The sequence below is a fragment of the Leptosomus discolor genome, chromosome 2 (genome assembly GCF_034619465.1).
Source record: "Leptosomus discolor isolate bLepDis1 chromosome 2, bLepDis1.hap2, whole genome shotgun sequence".
Taxonomy (NCBI): domain Eukaryota; kingdom Metazoa; phylum Chordata; class Aves; order Leptosomiformes; family Leptosomidae; genus Leptosomus; species Leptosomus discolor.
In genome coordinates, this window is record NC_141392.1 from 44,746,198 (window position 1) to 44,767,045 (window position 20,848).

Consider the following 20,848-nt stretch of genomic DNA (forward strand, 5'->3'; position numbering starts at 1 on the left):
TCTAAAGGAAATAAATAAATAAATAAATAACCCAAGTAAAAGAACAAAACCCAACCACCCCCCCTGCAGGCAGGGTAAGAAGATACAGACTGAGCAGACTGCAAGAGACTCAGCAAAGCAGGCATTCCTCTCATCCATCTTTAGTCCTGTTCAAATTAAAGCACCTTGTGTGAATTAGTTCTTCACTCTCCCTTTCTACAGACAGAGAGGGGATGTGCCTCCATCATCTCATTTATCCTGTGTGTAAAGCAGGGGTGATCCTCAATACCTCCAGGCATTGAGAGGAGCTGCCTGACTCCTCCTTTACCGAAAAACAAAGAGAGGGTGGTAATGAGCTCAGGCTAGGTGAAAACTTTCAGGTCGCTGCACGTTGGTGCAGGGGAATCAAGCCCTTTGGTGACTTTACTGTCTGTGTTAGACCCACAGCGGTACGCTGGAAGCAGCCTGCCAGAAGAAATACATAATGTATCATTTAATTTGAAAGGGAAAGACAGGGGAAACCCCACAATCAGGGAAAAAGCAGAAAGAATGCCAAAATATCTAGCTCCTGTGAGTTACCTGTAGAACAAGGAGGACTTAAAATATTTTCCTGTTTAGTCTGTGCCTCTACAAAATGTCTTTTGGAGAATGTCCAGTTAGGCGTTACATGTGCAGAAATTATGTATGGATGGTGGTGCTGAAATCCTGAGGAGCTGTTTTTTAACTCATGTCCGGTATTCTTCAGTCATGTAATTAACTTCTAAATTTCTTCTGCGATTTTTTTTCTTACTGCATGTTGCACGTGCAATATTCGTGCTTCACTTGGAACCTCATTAGGTGAATCAAGGAGAGAAGCGCAGAGCAGACGCGTATAATTGTGCGTAGTGTAAGGCAGCTGTGACGGCAGAATGGGGTTGCCTGTGAGGCTTTCTCTGCGTTAGCTAGCTTATTTCCCACGCAAAATGGTGTATGAACACAGCCAGTTTAGGGCATATGCTTTAGGCACAGTAACGATGTCTAAGAAATAAGGACAGATACTCATTTCTGCAGTGTATGTGTACGCTGTATAGTTTTATTGCAGTAGCAAGTACATTACCAGTGTAAGGAATATTTATTGGTGGTTGATTTTTGTGTCTGAAGGCGCTGTAGCACTAGGAAGAATCATTCTTTATTTAAAGAGTGGTTGTAACTTTTACTTTTTGCTTTTACAAATCACTTCTTGTTGTTGTGAAAGGAAAGTGCCCACCTTCATGTCTTTCCTGAGACCACACTTGGAGTACCTTCAGTGTATGCACCAGAACATCTAAAGGTGTTCAGAGAAAAGCAGCCATTTTTGACAGCTCTCTTTGGAGAAAAGGTTAAAAAACAGAAGTATGTTGTTTGTGGGAAACAACAAAGGCTGAGAGACACAACGCTCAGAAATATTAGAGGCATGAACAGAAAGGATGCAAAGGGGTTTCTTTAATCTTGGTGATTTAATTAGGAAGAATGACGTGAAACAGGAAGAGGATACTTCATGTTGAATGAAGGAAATCTGTGGTGTACAGGTCTCTCTAGATGTACAATAATGCTCCAGCAATGGAAGCAATATATGAATTTCAAATAGGCTTAAAATAGTTTCTATAACACAGACTAGAATATTTGATGTAATTTTCCCTTTCCTCCCTTCCACAATTTTATACATATATATGGGTGCACTGGAGAAGACTTATGGAAGGAAGGAAAATGTCATTAGGTGCACCGCAACCTTTTTATTGAGAAAATGTCTTTGCCAGAAACAGAATGTTGTGTCCTGCTTTGCACTCCAAAAGACATAAAATGAGAGGGTTTTGTGGTATTTGGTAGCTGAAAGTTTAGCAGCTAGCATCCTTAGAGAATGCTTTCTTCCATCTGGGCTTCCATAATGTGTCTCTGTGGACCAAAGAAAAGGAAAGGTTTCTGAGGAGAGGGGACGCCTGCTGTTAGACCAACTGATCTGGTTTGAAAACCAGACTATTTTTCAGGCGTACAAGCACCTGAAGCAGTTGAAAACCAAACCACAGTTTTATAACTAATAGCTTTGATGTTTGAGAAACTGATAGTGTCTTTTAAGTCCTGAGATTTTTCTTTGAAGCAATCTGAGACTATCAGAGCCTGTAAATTACTGTTCTTAATCCCAATTCCACAAGGAAAAGAGCAGGAAGGAGCTACAACAGTCACTGGTTTCCTGAATGTGTCCAGTTCTGGGGTTCGTGAGTTTCCATTTGGGAGCTCAGTTCACTCCTTTTTGAAGTATTTGTTTTTCTGTGTTTCTAGAGCTATGTGCAATGCTGTTTCAGGAAAGGATGGCCTTTTGATGGCTGTAATTATGCTCTTTGTGCTTCCTTTGGTTGATAACTTGCTGCTTATTAAGCTGCTATCCTGAGCCTTATCCATCAGAATTTGGGAATACTCAGATTTGCAGCAGAGCTTGGTGGAGCAGTCAGATATTTCCAGTGTAACACGTTTATTTGTAAAATATTCATGTGCATGATTTTGCCAAACAAATGGTGAGCAACCATTTTTGGTGGAGCTGTCGATGAAGAGACCTTCGTGGCCTGCAAAAGGAGTTATCTTGGGCTTCAGTCTGTCTTCATGGCTCCCATCTCCATATCCAGCTCCATCTCTCAGACTTAACACCTAGTTAAATCCCCTAGTCCAAAGCTGGTTGTTGGAGTCACAGAGTTAAAGCTCGACGTGCCTAGTGCAGGAGCGTGATTTATGATCATCTTAACATCTGTGGGTTGAGGTTAGTGCATGAGCCCTACGAGCCCTTTCTGTGTACATTTGCACCCTAGTTGCTTATTATATGTCAGCAATCCTCAATGCACAAGCTATCACTAGCTTCAGCCACAACAATTAGTCCCCGTCCTGGATGTGTTTATTAAACTGAAATGTTTTATGGATATTAAAACTTCTTCTACAAGTAGGTGATTGTGTTATGTGATTTTCTTTCTGGCCTTTCAGAACTGAAAAATGCTTTTCCCTCATTCAGTTTTCAAAATGGAATTTGAAAGCATACTTTGATTTTAGCCTTGAATTCTAGAAGGCTGGGTGGTCATTAATTTAGGTGTATCTTATGTATCCTCTTGAAGCAAGATTAGAGGCTTCAGTTTCAATTTTCTCATTTCTGTTTAGGTCAGATCATTCTGGTAGAGCACAAGTCAGTCCTCAGCGTCAGGAAAATAGAAAGAGCTCCAAGTTCTCACCCTGATTTTCTCCTGAGCTCGCATAGATTGACCTTGCTTTGTTCAGCTGGCACATGTTTTTGCATTGATGGATTTTTGGCGACCATCCAGTGTTAGATATCTTACAAATTAATCGGTCTCATCTATACTAGCAAGGGTCACAGTGAATGTCTAAGCTTGAGTGAAGCATGAGAGATTATTTTCTTTCTGCTGCAAAAAGAAATGTAAAAAAAAAATGTTTTCCCTTGGATTTTAAAATTACTAATTACCAGTGAAAACGTTTTCCTGTATTTTAATATTTAATGGTACTACACTTAATTATATTGCAGAACTGAAGTGCACGTTCTGCTCCCTGCTCTTTGGTTTTATGAATAATTCTCTCAGAGTTGCTTGAACTTGATAATTTTTTGAGAAGCGATATAAAAATTGTCATTTAAATCATCAGCTTATAACATATACAAAAGTTTAGGTTCATCCTTCTGTACAAGATGTACACAAATGCTTAACTTCATTTACTGTGACTTGTCCCTTTTGGCTCAATGCATACAGCTAGGCACATGCTCTTAGTCTCTGCTGTACCAGAGTCTAGAGTAATGAATCAAAAAGGATTGATGTAGGCACTGGTAAAATGAAAATTCTCAGTAACATGCAAATCTGTGGCATTGAAGTCCAGCCAGTCCATTATGGATTAAAGTAAGGCTCAATTAAAGATGAGAGAAAATTACTGGCAGCCTTTCTAGAACTGACTACAAGAACTGGGAGGGAACCAGCACATACTTGAGCATCAAGCCAGCGTTTTGTCTTTGCAGACTTGAGTTGTTTTACCAGCAGCATGATGACAGGGATAGGGATTTGGTGTTTTGTCAGAGCACTGGCTGTGGGTCAGAGTACACCTTTCAACTTAACAGGGATACCCCAGAGCCTCTGCAAGCGGTCAAGACACCAAGTCCCCTAGGTGGTAGTACCCAAGTCCATCAAACAGCTTTTGATGTTAAGCAAGTGCATGTTTGCCAGATGTTGAAGAGCACAGCCCTGATTTCATTCTTTGGAATAAATCTGCAAAATGACCGCATGAGCTCCTTTGGTTGGTTCCCAGAGCATTTGTAGTAACACGGTCCCAGTTAAGAATGTCTGTCACTCCAAGTTCAGTGTTGACTGTGCCCACTGTAGTATAATTTTAACTTTAGTTGATTGAAATTACCTAGCAAAGATTACTTGGAGACATTTTTACCTGTCAAATTAGCTGGTAATGCAAATAATTGTTCTGGCCATCTTCTTCTGTTTGTTATGCATGTGGTGACAACTTCCCTCAAACATTGAGGATCTCTTAAATTTGCCTGTTCTTTGCCTTGCCAGCCTCTTTAGGCCCCATATTTTACAAAATGTATGGCTTAAGAAAACTAGTAATTACGGATTCTGCAGTAATAATATCTGGTATTTATTAATAGAGATAATGCAGAGAGCACATAGAAACAGGCAGCATTCCATAAGAATGAAACCTGGTATTTCCATACCAAAAGAAAAAAACAATTATTTAAGAATAGAGTTACATAGACTGAGCAAAGCCTTAGTTGTAAGGGGATCAGTGGCAGTTGTTTATTAGGCTTGTGTTGTTCATCACTTGTAAACATTTGGCAATCCTTAATTTAGCACCTGGGCTGAAGATGTATCTTCTCTTAAATTCAGTTTAATACTCAGAGACCTTGAAACTTTCAAAGATAAACATAGCAGCAATAGTAACAGCACCAGCATGGAGTATTTTACTCTTTTCGAGGTGTGTACAAAGGAATATGCCTTTCCCTGCTTCAGTTTGAGTACTATGTCTTTTGACTTGACTTCAGAAATATATCCACTGACCCAGAGCAGTTGCTGCATTTGGCTGTTGAGCATTAAGTGTTAATTCATGTAGAAATCTGTGAAATATGAAGCAGAAGCAGGCCGGTTCGTGTCCAGTCCAACTGGAAATGTCAGCGTGATAGTTCATGTTTTGTACACTGTGGCAGCATTGGAAGGAAAGATTTTTATATTTGGGTGACTTGAAGGCATTTGATAATTTTTTAATATTGTATATCGCTGAAGTCAAAGGAGGAATGCATATCACTGTGTGAACAACCCTGGGTGCAAAACTGAACAGAGAACACTGAAATATACTGGATGTTTTTTCGCCCCATCTCTTAGGGCTAGAATCCTGTTTTTTCTTGCATGTTTCCTTCAGATCTTTCTATTCTTTTTTCTTGGATATTTTTGCTTGTTGGATGCATTTTAGGTGGTATACAGACAAAAAAGAGGTGGTGATAACCAATAATTTAATATAGTTTGTTATATTTTGAAAGGCTTTTCTTTTCAGAGAAAGGAATATTCTGGGTGTTACTTGTCTTGGAACAAACTAAAGTCCACGAGTTGTTGACCAGGCAGTTGTGATGTGACTGGGATAGACACTCGAGGGCACAGCGACTGTCATGATGCTGCACAGAAAGGCCTTTGGAATGCTGCCTTGCTCCAGGCTCTCCTTTGGGATGCTGGCAAACTGCAGGGGATTGGAGCTGGCACTGTATTCTTTGCTGGTCCAGTGTTCAGACGATGAACATAGCCAAATTCTTCTTCCATTTACAGTGACACAACGGAATAGGTCTGTTGGTCCTGGCAGGGGGGGTTCATAGCTGCTGAACTGCAGCACAGTGTCTAGCACCTTCCTCTCCTACCGAGACCGTTTGGAAGCCGACGGAGCCAGCTCTCGTGGGGTGACGCTGAACCATTGGTGGAAGGCCCATGCCAGACATACGTGTAACTTGCATCATAGGATGTGGCCTTGAGAGATGGTTTCGGTACCAATTCAGTGGAGAGTAAGTTCTGCAACAGCCCGCAAAGGGTGAATTTTTAAAAGATCCATATATCGAGACCATAGAACTCGTATTTTGAGAACATTGAGGGGAGCACATGGGTGTCCACCTTGGTTTCGGTTTGTAGTGCCCTACATGGTCAAGAATGCACATTCATAGATTTCCCGAAGGGCTCAGCTTGGCCATCTAGTTTGCACAGCACAGGCTAGAAATGCAGAGTCTGCAGAGCAGTTATATTATTGTTTCTGCATCTGCCTCATGACTTCTTTTTTGAGTTAACATCTGTTTTTCAGAAAGATTTACTCTATTTTGATCTAAAGCCTATGTAATAAGCTAATTCGAAAGCTTTTCTGTCCTCATGATATGATGCCACTAGTGCTGTTCATTAGAGATGTTTGATCCAGAGTAGCTTTTACTCTGGTGCAAGAGAGAACAACCTGGTGGGTGTTATTTTTGGCGCCTGATTTCCAAAATAGTTTGCTAAAACCCAGATTTTACAAGTGCTCTGACACACTGTAAAGTCTTTGTTTGCATCTTGTACGTTATTTGAAGAAGCAGACTGAGACTTGGATCAGTTTGCTCAGTGTGCCTGATGGAGCGAGACTCTTTAGTGTTGCTTCCTGGGGAGTTTTTATTAAGGCAGAAGCTATGGTCTGTAGTTTATTTCAGCTCAGAATCATAGAATCACAGAATGGTTTGTGTTGGAAGGGACCTCAAAGATCACCTAGTTCCAACCCTCCTGCCATGGGCGGGGACGCCTTCCACCAGACCAGGTTGCTCAAAGCCCCATCCAACCTGGCCTTGAACACTGCCAGGGAGGGGGCAGCCACAGCTTCTCTGGGCAACCAGAACCGAACACCTAGAGTGTTAGATCAGGCCCTTTTAGCTTTTATAGGGGACGGTAAATAAATAACGTACAGCTCTTTATTTGCTATGGTGCATGGATCAATTGGCACATCTAATTTGTTGCTGTAGCTCTTTCTATTAGATTTTTGTGAAGTGCACAGAGCCTTCAATCGTATTCTTTCAGCTTGGAAAAAGTCCTTTGTTTCCTTCTCCCTCAATAACGGGCAGCGTACTCTCTTTTTCTCACTGCCAAGGGACGTATTGCCAGCAGAGAGAAGTGGAAGCTATAACAGAAGGAGATGAAGACAATGAAGGCTGCTGCTGTTGTAAGCCCGGGCACTTGCCTCACTTATTATCCTGTAATGCAGCCTTTAACCTCCGATGGCTGACATGGGAAATAACACGAACCCAGTACATCCTGGAAGGATACAGCATCATTGATAACAACGCCGCAACAATGCTGCAAGTGTTCGATCTGCGGAGAATACTTATCAGATACTATATAAAGGTAAACTCTTTGGTAAAGTGTACTTTATTCCTAGGCAGGTTTGTCAAATAGAAAGAATGCTCGCTGTCTATAGCAGAAATAGCATTTTAAGTTATTTGCTTTATATTTATTTGTTTGCAATACCAGCAGTCAGACTGACTTGACAATTAATTCCTATCTCCCTTTGCTACATTTGATTCTGACCACTTATACTTACAGTTAGTACAGAAAATTGCAGGCACGCTTAAGCAGAAATCAAGAAGGTGAGTTAACATCTTCCAGTGATTGAAGTCAGGGGGAGCATTCTTACAAAGCAAAACCTCACTGACAGTTTGTTATTTCTTCCTGACTTGGCCTTTCCACTGTTTTTTTCTGGAGGAAAAAAAAAAAAAAAAAAGATCAACAAGCATAACATTCTTGGGAAATCTCTGAAGAGCTGTTTCTCAAACGTACTTTCTTAGTAGTGCAAACCCCCTTCTTACCTGCTGTTTTACATATATACCACAACACATTTGAAGTTGTTTTATTCCATTGATTAAACAGCAATTCATTTACATCACTTCTGTCTTTGCACTGTTATTAAGATCACAATGACCACACAGATATTAATTTGTCAAAGTAATTGAACCTTATAGTCTAGCAAGATGTCTTCATCCTATGCCAAATGGTTTCCAATCCAGCAAATGAATAAATTGCTGAACTTTATTGTCTTCTTCTGAAACAACAAGAGCCAAATGCTGCCTCCTGTGCTACTGGTACTGCCATGAAGCCAGTCACCAAAGCTCCCAACCATCCATGACATCCACTTCCTACTTATATCTCTGCAATTGTAAAAATCCTGTCAACCTTAGAGAGACACCTGTTGTGAATAAATTAATCACCTTTTTTTTTTGCAAATGAGCCAATGCAGTAAAAACAAGATCATTGCCTCACAAAGCTGCTTTGATCATGCAGTCAATTACTTTGTAAAATGCAAACTGGGATTTCAAAAATAATTTTACAGGCAACAGGGCCTGGTAACCAACCTGCTTTGTTTAATTAACTTCTTAGAAACAAAACTGCATGTGAGCATGATGTTTTCACTTTAGAAGTGGGTTTTGTGGCTATAAATTAAATTGTTTTTAAGCAAATATCTAAACTAAAAAAAACACCAACACCTTCTTTAAACTGTTATGAATATGTTGCTACAATTGCTTCACTTTACTTTAAAAGGTAACCTAAATAACCTGAACATAAACTCATGCAAGCTGATATGTGACTCAGCTTTTGAAGGTGAACGAGACTTAAAAAATTCCCACTCTAAGCTGCAATTAAATCAGCTGCTTATTAGTTTAAACCAGTGAAGAATTGTGCTTTGTAAACTGGAACATTTTTAGTGCCTTTAAATCAACTAATATGTAGAGGACTTGTGGAAAGTGTGAGGTTCATCACATGGGAAGTAAAATCTAACTGAAAGCTAGTTTAGGGCTTCTGGTTCTGGACGTACCTGAGAAGCAGCTGCTATAGGCACGATTGCTGAGACAAACTTTTGTCCCATGTGATGCCGGTGTGGTTAATTGATCCTGTTTTGAGTAAAAGAGAGGTGGGTTAAACAGTCTGTGCACTACTGAGGTATGCTGTGGCTCCATCTCCACTGTATGCAGAGTTGGTTACATCCACCACCTATGGCTTTGAAGGTGTGAAAATCGAATCTCTTTTGATTGGATTTAGTTGAGCCGGCACTATAACACTGCATTGACAGACCTTCATTCTCAGAAGGGTGTCAGTCCTTTAATCTACTTCTCGTGTTAGGGAAGGATGAGCAGAAGATAATAACAACCTGTTGGCAGCTTTGGTATTAACTTGGGCCGGGGCTCCCTTCAGCGAAGGGAGAGCGCACTCAGGAGGTCCCTTCTTTAGAATGGCACTTGCCCAACATGGAGGTTTTTTTTCTCTTCTTTGAGTTATTAGCTCCTTCTGTAAACAGGAGCTTTGGTAGATTTGGTAAAATCCTTAGTATACCTTTGGAAGGTGAGAAGATTTTATTATGTTTCAGCTCAGCTTTCATCCTCTTTATTTAGTGCTTACCTCCAGATAAACAATATCAGAAACAGAGGTGAGAATTCATTCCTTCCCCAGCTCTCTCTTATGGGGGAATCTTGAGCTGTAAAGACCCTGCGCAATTTCACTGTGAACATTTTAAAGCCCTGATGCTTTCTTTTTAATGGCGTAGGGAGCTAATTGTAAGAAGAGCTCTAGTTAATGCGGTATTCAGGTCACATAAATCCCAAAATCAGAAAACACTCAGGCTGGAGTTTCTGCAGCAATTGCATTTCCATTGCACTGAACATTTGGAGTGCTTCTAGTTTATTCTTTGTGGCTTACAAGATTGTAAATATTTACCATAGTATTTCTGAATTGCCACATAGCTGAGGATGTACTTGTGCACAAAAGGTATCTAGGAAGAGCTACTAAGAGCAGAATTTAATTAGGTGGCAGAAGTTTTTGCTGTTTCTATATCTGATTGCGAGTCTGATGTTTTTCCCAGCTGAATCTGCTTCTTTGTAAACACAAGTGAGAATAATAAAAAAAGCAACTGTATTTTGATCGATGAAGAAAACGTATGCTTTGTTTCGGTTTTCCTGTCCTTCAGGAATAATTACCTTATTGGTCTTTTAAACAATGAGCTGCACTGAGCGTCTTATTCCTAATGTATTTATTTCAGTTGCAGTTTCATTGACAGCCTAGCAAGACCCATATTTCTTCTTATAAAAGGATTTTTATTTTCCACAAATAAAGTGGGGTCAGCTCCAGTAGCCCCTCTGCATACACTTTGAAATAATTTACTGCCCAACTACCGCCATATTTTTCTCTTGTGCCTCCTCCACCTCTTCTCAGTATATTCTTATTTGAAAGTCTTTTAGTATTCAAGAAGTCTGCATTTGCCAAGTGCTGTGTTTTCAGCTCCTATTGTTTCCGCATGAATCTTTTTAAAAGAAGGTATTGTTCTCTTCATGCCAAGAAATTAAGAGTCCATCCTCAGTCTGTATCTGTCTGACTTGTATTTTTCCTCTGGAGCTTAATTTTCCTCTTGCTTGTGTATTTTTGTACAATTTGAAAGATAAACTGCAGAGAGCATCTGGGGTTTCTAAAAGGGCTGGTAATGCTTCTGCCTTTTTTAATCAGCAATATTTTCATTTTACGCATTTATTTGCTTAGTAATATTTCCATTGCATGGGTAAAGTAGAACTACATCATCTTCAGTTATGTTCACTTGCCCCTCTTTTGCTTTGGAATCCAGTTCTAAATTAATGTCTCTTAATAAAACAAAGATTATAATCATAAAACATTATAATGGGACTTTCCAGCTGATGCCATTTTCCCATGCAGCACTGGAACTTCTCCTTAAGTTTCATATTCGTTTGAAAATACGCTTTAAATTTGGTTTGGATAGATTATTTTTTTAATTTTTATTTTATTTATTAGTATTTTAATGGCTCCAGGCAGAGTGGTTAGAAGAACTTAAACTTAGAAACTCAGGCACAGATACAAGATACAAGTGTTGCTGCTTTCTAATATTTCTGCATTTGGTAAAAGAGCTCCTGTTGCATGCTGCTCCTTCTTCAGCGCTTTAAAAGCAAACTCAGTTACAGCCATTATCAGCTGCTTAACCTGACATAGAAGAAAAAAATCCATTATTCTTTACTGGCCTCATTGACAAATAACAAAAATAGTGATGCTACTAAATGCAGAGAGAAAACAGCAATTAAAAGAGGCTTTTTCAGACTGGTGCTGTACACATCTGTCAGAACCTTTGTGGCTAAGTTATGGTGGAACTGTTTTTGTTAAAGAATTAGGAAAGCTTCGGCCCCAGAAAACAGAAATCTGTGGAGAGGAGAGTCCTATTTTGAGCATGTGACCATCTACTACTATTTTTTCAAAATATGCCTAAACTTTTATCGATATCACCTTCTGGGTGATAGACTCTGGAACCCCACTGGTACTCCGTAATTGACACGTTTGAATGCTGGAACTCTGTATTCTTGTCATAGTCTATTGTTTGATTAATTTTCCTGGGTGGGAAAGGAAGAAGGGTATTAAAAATGTATCTGCTTTTTCTGTTGTCTGCTATTTAGGTATCAATTATTATCGTCTTCCTACCAGTTTTGTGAAGTAATGATACCAAGCAGTAAAAAATAGGAAAAATATGCACCATTATGGGTAGTTAATGTGTTCCTATTTGATTTTTTTCTCTTCTGTGTAAAATATGTCTGCTTTAATCAGAGATAGCGACTAACATTTGTACATTTTGTCAACAGAGTATAATATACTTTACAGTAAGTTCTTCCAAAATCTTTGACTGGATAAAAGACGAATCCATCCAGAAAGTACTGCAGCCTTACGCAAAGTGGCATTATATTGAACGTGACCTCGCAATGTTTAACATTAACATAGATGAAGATTATGTTCCGTGTCTCCAAGGCATAACAAGAGCTAGTTTCTGCAGTGTTTATCTGGACTGGATTCAGTTCTGTGCTAGGAAAAGGGTGGAGGTAAGCTTGCATGAGTTTTTAGTAGTAGTATTAATTCTTGGGATAGGAGTTAAATGATGCGTGGTTACTCTTTTGCTTGCTCAGTGTTAATACCATAAAATTTATTTCATTTAAGCTGTCGGATTTAACATAAAAGGAAAAAATATGTTTTGTGGAATGGAAAAAACGTATTTTGGGGACTACCCTTGTGCAAAACCTAGAGTTTTAAGGAGTCTTAGTCTTTGAATACTTCCTTACTGTGCACACTTTCAACACCACTGCTCATCAGCTCTAGAAAGCATGGATATAACAAGTGCTATAGAAGTACTGCTAGAGCAGGCTCCACTTGGGGAATGTAATCAGAGCATTACTGTTCCATCAGGGCTGCCAGTGTTTGGGTACATTTGCCAAAAATTTATGATGTTTGTGTATCCTTCCCAAAAATTTGCCTGTATTTGGGTACAGTCTTCAAATGGTAGGGGAGTGTATAACAAACTCACTGCTAGTATAGGTCACCTCTGAGAGCTCATGATTCGAATGTGAACCGTGACACAGAACGATGTGAAATTACTCCGCAGCTCTAGAAGGTCAAGGGCAGGTTTACAGCTATGCAGTCACGTGCTTTGACCCACTAAGATTCCTGATGGGCAGGATTCATTTATTGGAAATGCACTACTGTATTTCCATGGAATACTCAAAATAGCCTGGGGGAAGAATACAGTTTCAAACAAGCATATTCCCTGGATTTAATTTTCTGAATTCTTGCTGATATTGGCAAAAAATGAGATGTGTCTCTTTCCTGGCCACCATGCACTGTTATTTGTGTGTTTTTCATTCAGGATCACTGAGTGCACGTCCCGTTTGCTACCACTGAGCTTAGCTGGCATAACATCGCCGAATCTTAATGGTTCTTCTTCGCTTCAGTTCCTTTTCATGCCTTTAACCCTGAATACCATTCCACCAGTTCCTCTGCATATTATTACATTGATGCTGTTTTCACTGAATTGTCCTCTGAGCCTTCCCCACCATCTCCTCCTACTGGGAATATTTCATCTCTTTTCTTTCCCATCTCTATGTCTCAGCTCCCAAGTTCTGACACACAAAGAATTGCAGGTGCAGGGAAAGCCACTGTTAAATGAAGCTTTGTCCCTTCTTATGTGGCTGAGACTTTCAAATAGAATAACAGATTTATGGATGCCCGACAGACTTTAAACTTACCAGCTAGACTTAAAAGGGCAAGCGAATGCCTGCACTGGTGGGCACACACACACACATATTTATACACTTTTTACATCTTTTTCTTTTACCTCTGTTTTTGTAATTCACTGACTGTATAGAGAGAAGGTTCAGGCAGGAGATGAGATGTAAAAAAAGCTTCTCTGTACACACAGCCCTGAAAATCAATGTATTTTATAGCAGGAGCTACATTCTCCGTTATAATTGGCTTCAGATTCAGAGTCAAAGCAAACTATAAGAAATCACTCATTGCATGGACTGACATAATGGTCTGTATCCTCCTAAAGATTCACATTCATGAGGGGTTGTTTCAGTTTTTTTCTCTAGCTTGATAGCAAAGTTTTCTTTGCAAACATTTCAGTAAAGAAACTCTCTTGAGCTAGAAAACGTAAATGAAATGTTTTGACTGTTAAAATGTGAGATCAGTGCCATCCATGGTATACAATTTAGATGCATATTGTTATTCACTAGAAGTGTGTTCCCCCAAACTTTTCCAAAGAGATTGTTCTTCTGGAATCTGTGGCGGGGTTTCATAGGCACTGCGTCCCATGAAAAGGGGTTTGGCCGCCTCCAGTTGCAGCATCTCTCAGCAAGAAGGAACCTGCTCTGGTTTAGAATGCCAGATGGTGGGGGGTTCATGGCTGTCACAGTTTGAGAACGACAGACAGACGCTCTCTACTAACCCCTCTCCCCTCCCAAAAGGGAAAAGGAGAGAGAACAAGGGAGAGAGACTTTACAGTTTGGAAAAGAAAACTAAAACAGCTTTAATGGAACAATAACAATAAAAGAAAATATAATAATAAGAATAAGGAAAAAATGAAATATATACAGTATGTACAAATACATACAAAACCAATACCGAACCCAACTCCCCCCCCCCCCCCCCCCCCCCCCCCCGATGACAATACGTCACCACCACACTGCAGGGCTGGCACTGGGGCAGTCCCAGGCTGGACTTGGCAGCAGACAGGGACGGGATGCAGGAGCTGGACTCAGGCACTGGATTCAGGGATGCACGGATCAGTCCTCCTCAGATGTCGGCCATCGAAGAAGAGCGAAGGAGAGCGAAGGGGCGAGACCCTCGTGATCTCTCAGCTTTATACTGAATATGACGTCTATGGGATGGAATACTCTGTTGGTCAGGTTTGGGTCACCTGTCCAGTTCGCTCCTCCCTGTAGGTGCGACTCTTTTCACTCCTGGCACCCCAACACGCAGTACAAGATTCAGCAGTGACCTTGGTCGCCATAAGAACAACTATAAGCAAGGGCCTCTCTGCATACCATTCCTTGGTACGAACTATAAACACCAGGCCTTATCATTGCTAGGAGCAGTCACTGTCTGGAAAAACATGCTGCTGTTTCAGAAAGTGCTGGTAGTTAGAGGAGACTTAACTGAAAAGTTAAAGCACTAAAACAGAATTAGTTCTGATTTAGCCCAAACCAGGACAATGGCATGGACACACACCAAACAAAAACCACACACCCCCACCAAAGCTTCCCTCCCTTGAGATCTCACCACCCGAGACTGACGTTTTCTGTTTCTAGCCAATGGGCAAAATATGCTTGTGTTTTGTAGAAAGCCTCTGGTGGCAATGAACTTCCTTCTTGTTCTGTTTAATGGCAAAGAATGCTTTTGTGTTTAGGTCCAGCTACGTGCAAATTTAATGAGTGTTACCATTTCTAGTATTGCAGTGCTTTTAAAGATGGCATTTGCATTTAGAATAACATGCTATTCTTAAAACTTTGTAGCACCTGGACAGCGATGAGGATTCTCCGCTAGTGACGCTTTCCTTTGCCTTGTGCATACTGGGTCGAAGAGCTTTGGGAACCGCAGCTCACAATATGGCCATCAGGTAATTTTTAGGGATCCTTTCTCCTCATCTTAAAGCGAAGACCTGTTTGTCTTTTTTCGCTTAATGTGGAATCTCAAGAGAAGATTAGATCAAGGTGAAGTCTCTTTCCTCTGTAAAATCATTTATTTTCTGCGATTCCTGGACATCTTTTCCCTTGGTAGTTGGCTAAATAACTAATACCAGTCTTTATTTCATAGGGCAGAGCAGAATTTTGCATTGAAAGAATGGGTACCGATGGTTATTGCTTGTGTTCGCTCATGCCTGGCCTGGCTACGGGAATGCTGGCTTCCTCCAGAAGAGGAAGAAACTGCTAAGTCGTTTGACATCTAGTTAGCTCAATAATAATAAATCCATAAGGGCCCTGTATTCCTCAGGGCTGTATTCCTGATCATTGCGCCACTTCATTCTGTCCACTGAGGAAGGGAGAATCTCGCATCTCGTGAGATCACAGCTTTGTCTGTTCTCAACCTACCTTACTCATTCATTCAAAACACTTTTTCCTAGAAAGTCAGGTTAATTAAAATATGCTTGGTTAAGATTGTTTCTGAATATGCTCTTCATCTTACGTTTTCATTAGGGATTCTTCCATTTTTCACTAGGAGTTCTGAGTTGTTTGGGTTTTATAAACTACATTTCACACTGTTCTATAAATAAGGCATTTTATAAATGAAATAATTATATTTTAATAAAGTCCAACTTCTCACCTAATTTTAGATTTTTATTAGATGTATTTGAACTCCCTGTGCTCACAGGAGTTTAGTAACAGTAGAGAAGTTGAGTAAATACAGTTTCTAAGTGACCTTGCTGTATTGGCACAAAACTGTGAGCAAAGCTAGCTAGCCCTCTATCAATGTGCTCCTTAGAGAGGATTTGTCTCGCTAACAAGCAAACAAAGACAGCATGTGTGATTTCGAATGCGCTTTGTGTTATGAGATAAACCAGTCCTTTTAAATATTCATTCCAGCTTTGTTATCTGTTGAGACATTTTGGCTTTGTCTTCCTCTTTTGGTCAGTCGCGCAAAATGTTTGTGGCCCACATGGTTTATTTCTTGGTGTGCTGCTGCTTTCTGCTTCCTAAAGTGGTTTTGGTCATCTCTTTTCTACTAGTCTTTGCGCACTCCCTTCCTGTAGTAGTTTTCTTCTGGGTTGAGTTTCCTCTCCCTTCATTTTTGTGCACTCAGATTAGTGTAATGTTTAGTAAGTCATTGATACTTCTAAAATTTTTTGATGATCCAAATTTTAGAGTTTGGGGAGATGATAGCAAAGTTGATGTGCATTTATAATTTTTTTTGAGAAGAGATTAAAGTGATTTTGATCTGGGCCGGCAGGAGGTACGTCACAGTGATATTAGAAATGCTTCTTAAAATATCACAAAAGCTTCCTAAAACTGTCATCACGTTGCATGTACTTTCCACCAGATCTTAAAATCTTTGGCACTAGTACAGATCCAATAACAATGTCACCTATTTGTATTGGCTTACAAGGTTAGTAGCGAATGCAAAGAGATAACATTATCAGAGACTATCTAAAGCTTAACACGGAAAGTATGAATGTTGAGGATAATTATTTGTAAAGTCTCCTGTAAAGATTTTAATAATAATCGCAGGTCAGCTGTACCAAACCTTTTTAAAATCTGGAAAATTAACAGTGAACCAAATCAGTTCCTCTCTTTTGGTGAGTGGACACTCCATACTTGAAAATACTTTTTTTGAGGAGAAAAGGTCTGTAGAAAGGCAAAAAAATGTAGCAGTCATATGCAGTGCACAGCTCTGTCCCTGTTTTTCTGAATCTATTCTATATGATCCTATATCTTTAATTATGTCCTGGTTTTCTTTTTATCAAGCAGGTGCTCCAGGGCAGTATTGAATCATTGTATTTTTAAAATGTATTTTGTGACTTAAAAGGGATTAAGTGGAAGCTTCTGTCAGTATCTTTTTCAGTGCTACTTCACAAAAGCTTTCCCTAGAAAAGTTTCACTGTGGAAAAACTGTGTCACTTACCAACCTGGTTAAATTACCTTTAATATATTTCAGCTGTCAGGAAGATTTGGGGGGAAAAAAGGAAACTGAGTAGCAGTTCAAGTTAAAAATTGCCACAGCTACAAAACAGCTTTAGCTTGGTGAAATACGTTTATTTTTGTCTTAAAGAATTTATATCTTTATTTTAATTGACAAAAGCAATTTAGTAGAAATCATTAACTAAGGAGCAAGGTGGGAATGCTAACCCCTTGACACCAAGACCTTTATCAACAAAAATCCCCCAGATACATTCACTTCAGCACAGGGGGCAGTTCTTACCGCACTTGCCATGTTTACTGCTTTAGACAGATCTTCATGACTTAACTAAACACAAAGAAGCAGTAAGTCAGCCAGACTCCGATAGGAACACAATTGTACGGCACGCCAGGGGAAGGAGACTTTGTCCAACACGTGCAACGCTGCCGAGGCCAGAAGATGTTCCTGAGGATTAACTTTAGGCGCTGAAGGCAGATCTCCCTCCTCTCTCTCTGTGTTTGGTGGAGATACAGCAGCTCTTACGGAGGGTGGTTTAGAGCGTTATTGCTGGTCCTCGGCCCCAGTTCTCAGGCTGCTGCAGGTCTGCATTCAGTCAGGTGGGGGAGAAGTACCGAAGGTCCTCAGAAGCTGGAGGAATCATTCCTTAGGTGGTGCTTCACAGTCCTTTTCCCTTGAAAAGGTGTCCTGATATTTTGGGGACCTTTTGGAGCCTACTGGTGCTGAAGAGGGTTTTAGTTTTGTGCAGAGATGGTGTCAGACCAGGCAGGTGCACAGCCGGCTGTGTGCCCGAGGGGGAGGTGCCACGTGCACGGCTGTTGGGAGCTGGCTCACTCTGTAAGGGATCAGGGCTCCTAACATGTGCTCTGTCACGCTCGAATGCTGGGCTACAAAAGCTTCAGTTACTTAGACTGCGCTGGGAGGCACAGAAATGGCCTTGAACTCTATCTCAGGACTTCCTTTTAACTCTGGCTGCAAAGCATCTTGTGTACAACACTGCTAGAGGTTTCACGACAAGTTTAAGATGTAATGGCCAGATAGGCATTGTAGTCTTCTCCTCCCCACGCTTACTTCTATGAAGTGTTTCAGAAACGGCCATCATGAGCAAACTAGCCAAGATTCCACGCTCTGGGGTCCATGTTTTGTTCTTGGGGGTAACTGTGTAGGTGGTAGGAAACTGTCTCCGCGCTAAGCCTAGCCCTCGCTGTGTTGTGAGGAGTGACAGTCATCCAACAGTAATGTAAAGGTAATGCTACACCGAGATGTGCACTACAGAATTGAGATTCAAGTTTACACTGTGTATGTAAACTATCAATTTGCACTCATTTACACATGATTTTGTCTAATCTATTAATCAGTAAATGTCACTGTGTAAACCAAGGTTTTTAAATGCTCTTATATAATGTATGTAAATAATTATTCAATGTACCTGTTCATGTAAATGTCAGTAGAAACCCGACATTAACACTAGATTACACAATAAATGCATTCATTAAGAAGGCAGAACATTGCTATGCAAATCAAATGCTCTTTTAAACTGTCATTAGGAGGCATCCTGCACAAAATGCAATTCGAAGAACGATATGACATTACCATTCATTTATTCAAATCTGAGTGATATGTTTAGGTGTGCATTTTTAAAAAAGGACTTAATAATCCTATTTGGCCACTAGATCTACTAATACATAAATGTTTAGTATACATTTCAAATTTGGAAAAATATAAAAATCTCTTAACAAAGCAGCTCCCATCAGATACTTCCAATGCTACCATGCCTGGATGCTCAGGTCCCTTCAGCTCCCTTTGGGTGGTATCACTCCAAGAAATGTCTCTGCCTGGAGGAACCGCTGCTCACGCTGAAGCCCAGGGAAGCAGCTGGCCCCCTTGCCCCTTCCCTCCTGGGCACCACATCACACTGCCCGGCATGTGAGGGGAAAGAGGTGGCGGGCACGGGACATGGCGCCACTATGCTGCCGGTGATGCTGCACTGCTGGTGGGAGTTCAAGCAGACAGTGCAGCTCTGCGTCTGCCAGAGCTGAGCGGAGCAGAAGCAAGGGAGAAAAGTTTGTCACTCAGCTCACAACCACTGTTGTCTAAAATATCAGATTTAGAAGGGCCACCATGGAAAACCTTTCCTTCAGGTGAGGTACAACATTCAGGTCATTACCAGCTCACAGGCTTGCATGTTTCTTCATTCCTGAAGTAAATCTACAGTTAGTGTTGGGGAAGGTCTATAAGCTGCAGTGAGAGGATGGGTTTTGGTGTGTAAAATACACACAGAGATATCCACCAGCTCATTAGTCTTCATCCGTACTGGTTTTGGGCTTGCATCAGATGCTTTTAGTTCCAGCTGTTGGAGCATCGTAAGGAGTGCAGTAGGAGGGAGTATTTGCTTTGGCTCTGTTGCCCTCCCCCTGGTACTTGTGGTGCTACTTAATCCTCTCCTTTCTGCACATTTGAGGGGCCAACAGTTCCCACACACCTACTAGTCTTGTTCTAAAATAGCTCGCAGTTGTGACAGCAGCTTTTTGGGCTCTTAGCTCAGAGGGTTAGAAATGTTGCCAGAAATAGTAGTTATGTCTCTTCCTGATTAATGTTTCTTTGTCATGTGAATTTACCTTAACCAGTTTTAAAAATATTTTGAACAAGCCTGTATCTACAGCAGATTACTGACTAAGGTGTGTTAAAACTGGGCCAAGAAAGCAGCAACAACCTTGAGTCAAGCCTGAGATCAAAGCTGTTGGCTTTACAGCTTCCTTATAATCTCATTAGTCTTCAGGAGAGAGCATAACAATGGGAAGAATAACAACAGCTCTGTCTTATGTGGATTAAGGCCTGCGTGTTACAGAAGTAATGGCTTGAGATAGTGTCACATTATAGGCGGAATGTACCCAAAAGCCTCATTACGATTGGCAGGAGAATAAAAGATGCCCATGGTTTTGTGAATACAGCAATCTCCTCCAGACCTCTCTGGTGGAAAATATGAGATATAAAATAATTGACTCAGCCTCTCACAACTACTGCCACCACTGCTTTGCTCCTTGTAGCAGTCATATTTGTTCTTAAAAATGCTGGTTAGAGAACTTATTATGCAGAGGGATGAGAAATGGATGAGTCTTCCCTAACCAAGCACAGTGGGAGCTGTACATGCTTCCCTCCGCTCCCTCTGCTGATGCTCAGCTGCAGCTTGCATAGCTGTCCTAGTCCTGGCCTTGCTTTCAGCAGATACTGCTGCTCACCGCAGCCTGTTTAGCATGTGCTAATGCCTATAAGACATTCTGATGTGAATGCAAACTCTTTGTCTGCTCTGCTGTTCAGATTTGGCTCTGAGAGCCTCTAATGATGTAAAAAACAGTTCACTCTCCTGCCTACCCCTCCCTTCATCCCAGCTAACTTTTCAGAGCAAATACAGGGCATGTTATGTGGGGAAAAAACATACTACAGATTGTCATTAGGTGCAGAGTTCAGGGTATTTTTTTTCAGTTTCATCCTGGGAAGAATATTTAGATACAGAAGTGTTTTTTCCAGGCAAGGGTTCAGCTGTGTATGGTGGATGTTGTCTACTGGGTGGGCAAATGAAAGGACCCTTCCTGGTTTCTAGCCTTTTCAAAGGAGACAATAGTCATATATTTCACCATGCTGGCTGCACCCACCATTTTTTTCCCTCTAACTGGTTTATTTTAGGGCTTTTTGGGTATCATTTTGGACATAGTTTTCTAAACTGTGGAGATAATTGATTGAAAGTTGGTGGGGATCAGGACTCACTCCTAGAAGACACAGAACTCCCCCTGAAATCAGTGCTTGAATGTTTTGAAGATCTGAGTGTAAGTGCCTGGCTCACGTAGGCATGTTTTAATACATAACCTAGTACTAATAAA

General features: G+C 40.7%; 1 protein-coding gene across 1 annotated transcript in view; it reads left to right on the top strand.

Moving 5' to 3' along the window:
* The window catches only part of PCNX2 (pecanex 2), a 156,482-nt gene that overhangs the window by 123,593 nt on the left and 12,041 nt on the right, over positions 1-20,848 (top strand). Inside the window, exons 26-28 of the mRNA XM_086460994.1 lie at positions 7,126-7,379; positions 11,657-11,890; positions 14,855-14,958. Of these exons, the coding sequence (XP_086317120.1) occupies positions 7,126-7,379; positions 11,657-11,890; positions 14,855-14,958 (592 nt within the window). The remainder of the gene's footprint in view (positions 1-7,125; positions 7,380-11,656; positions 11,891-14,854; positions 14,959-20,848) is intronic.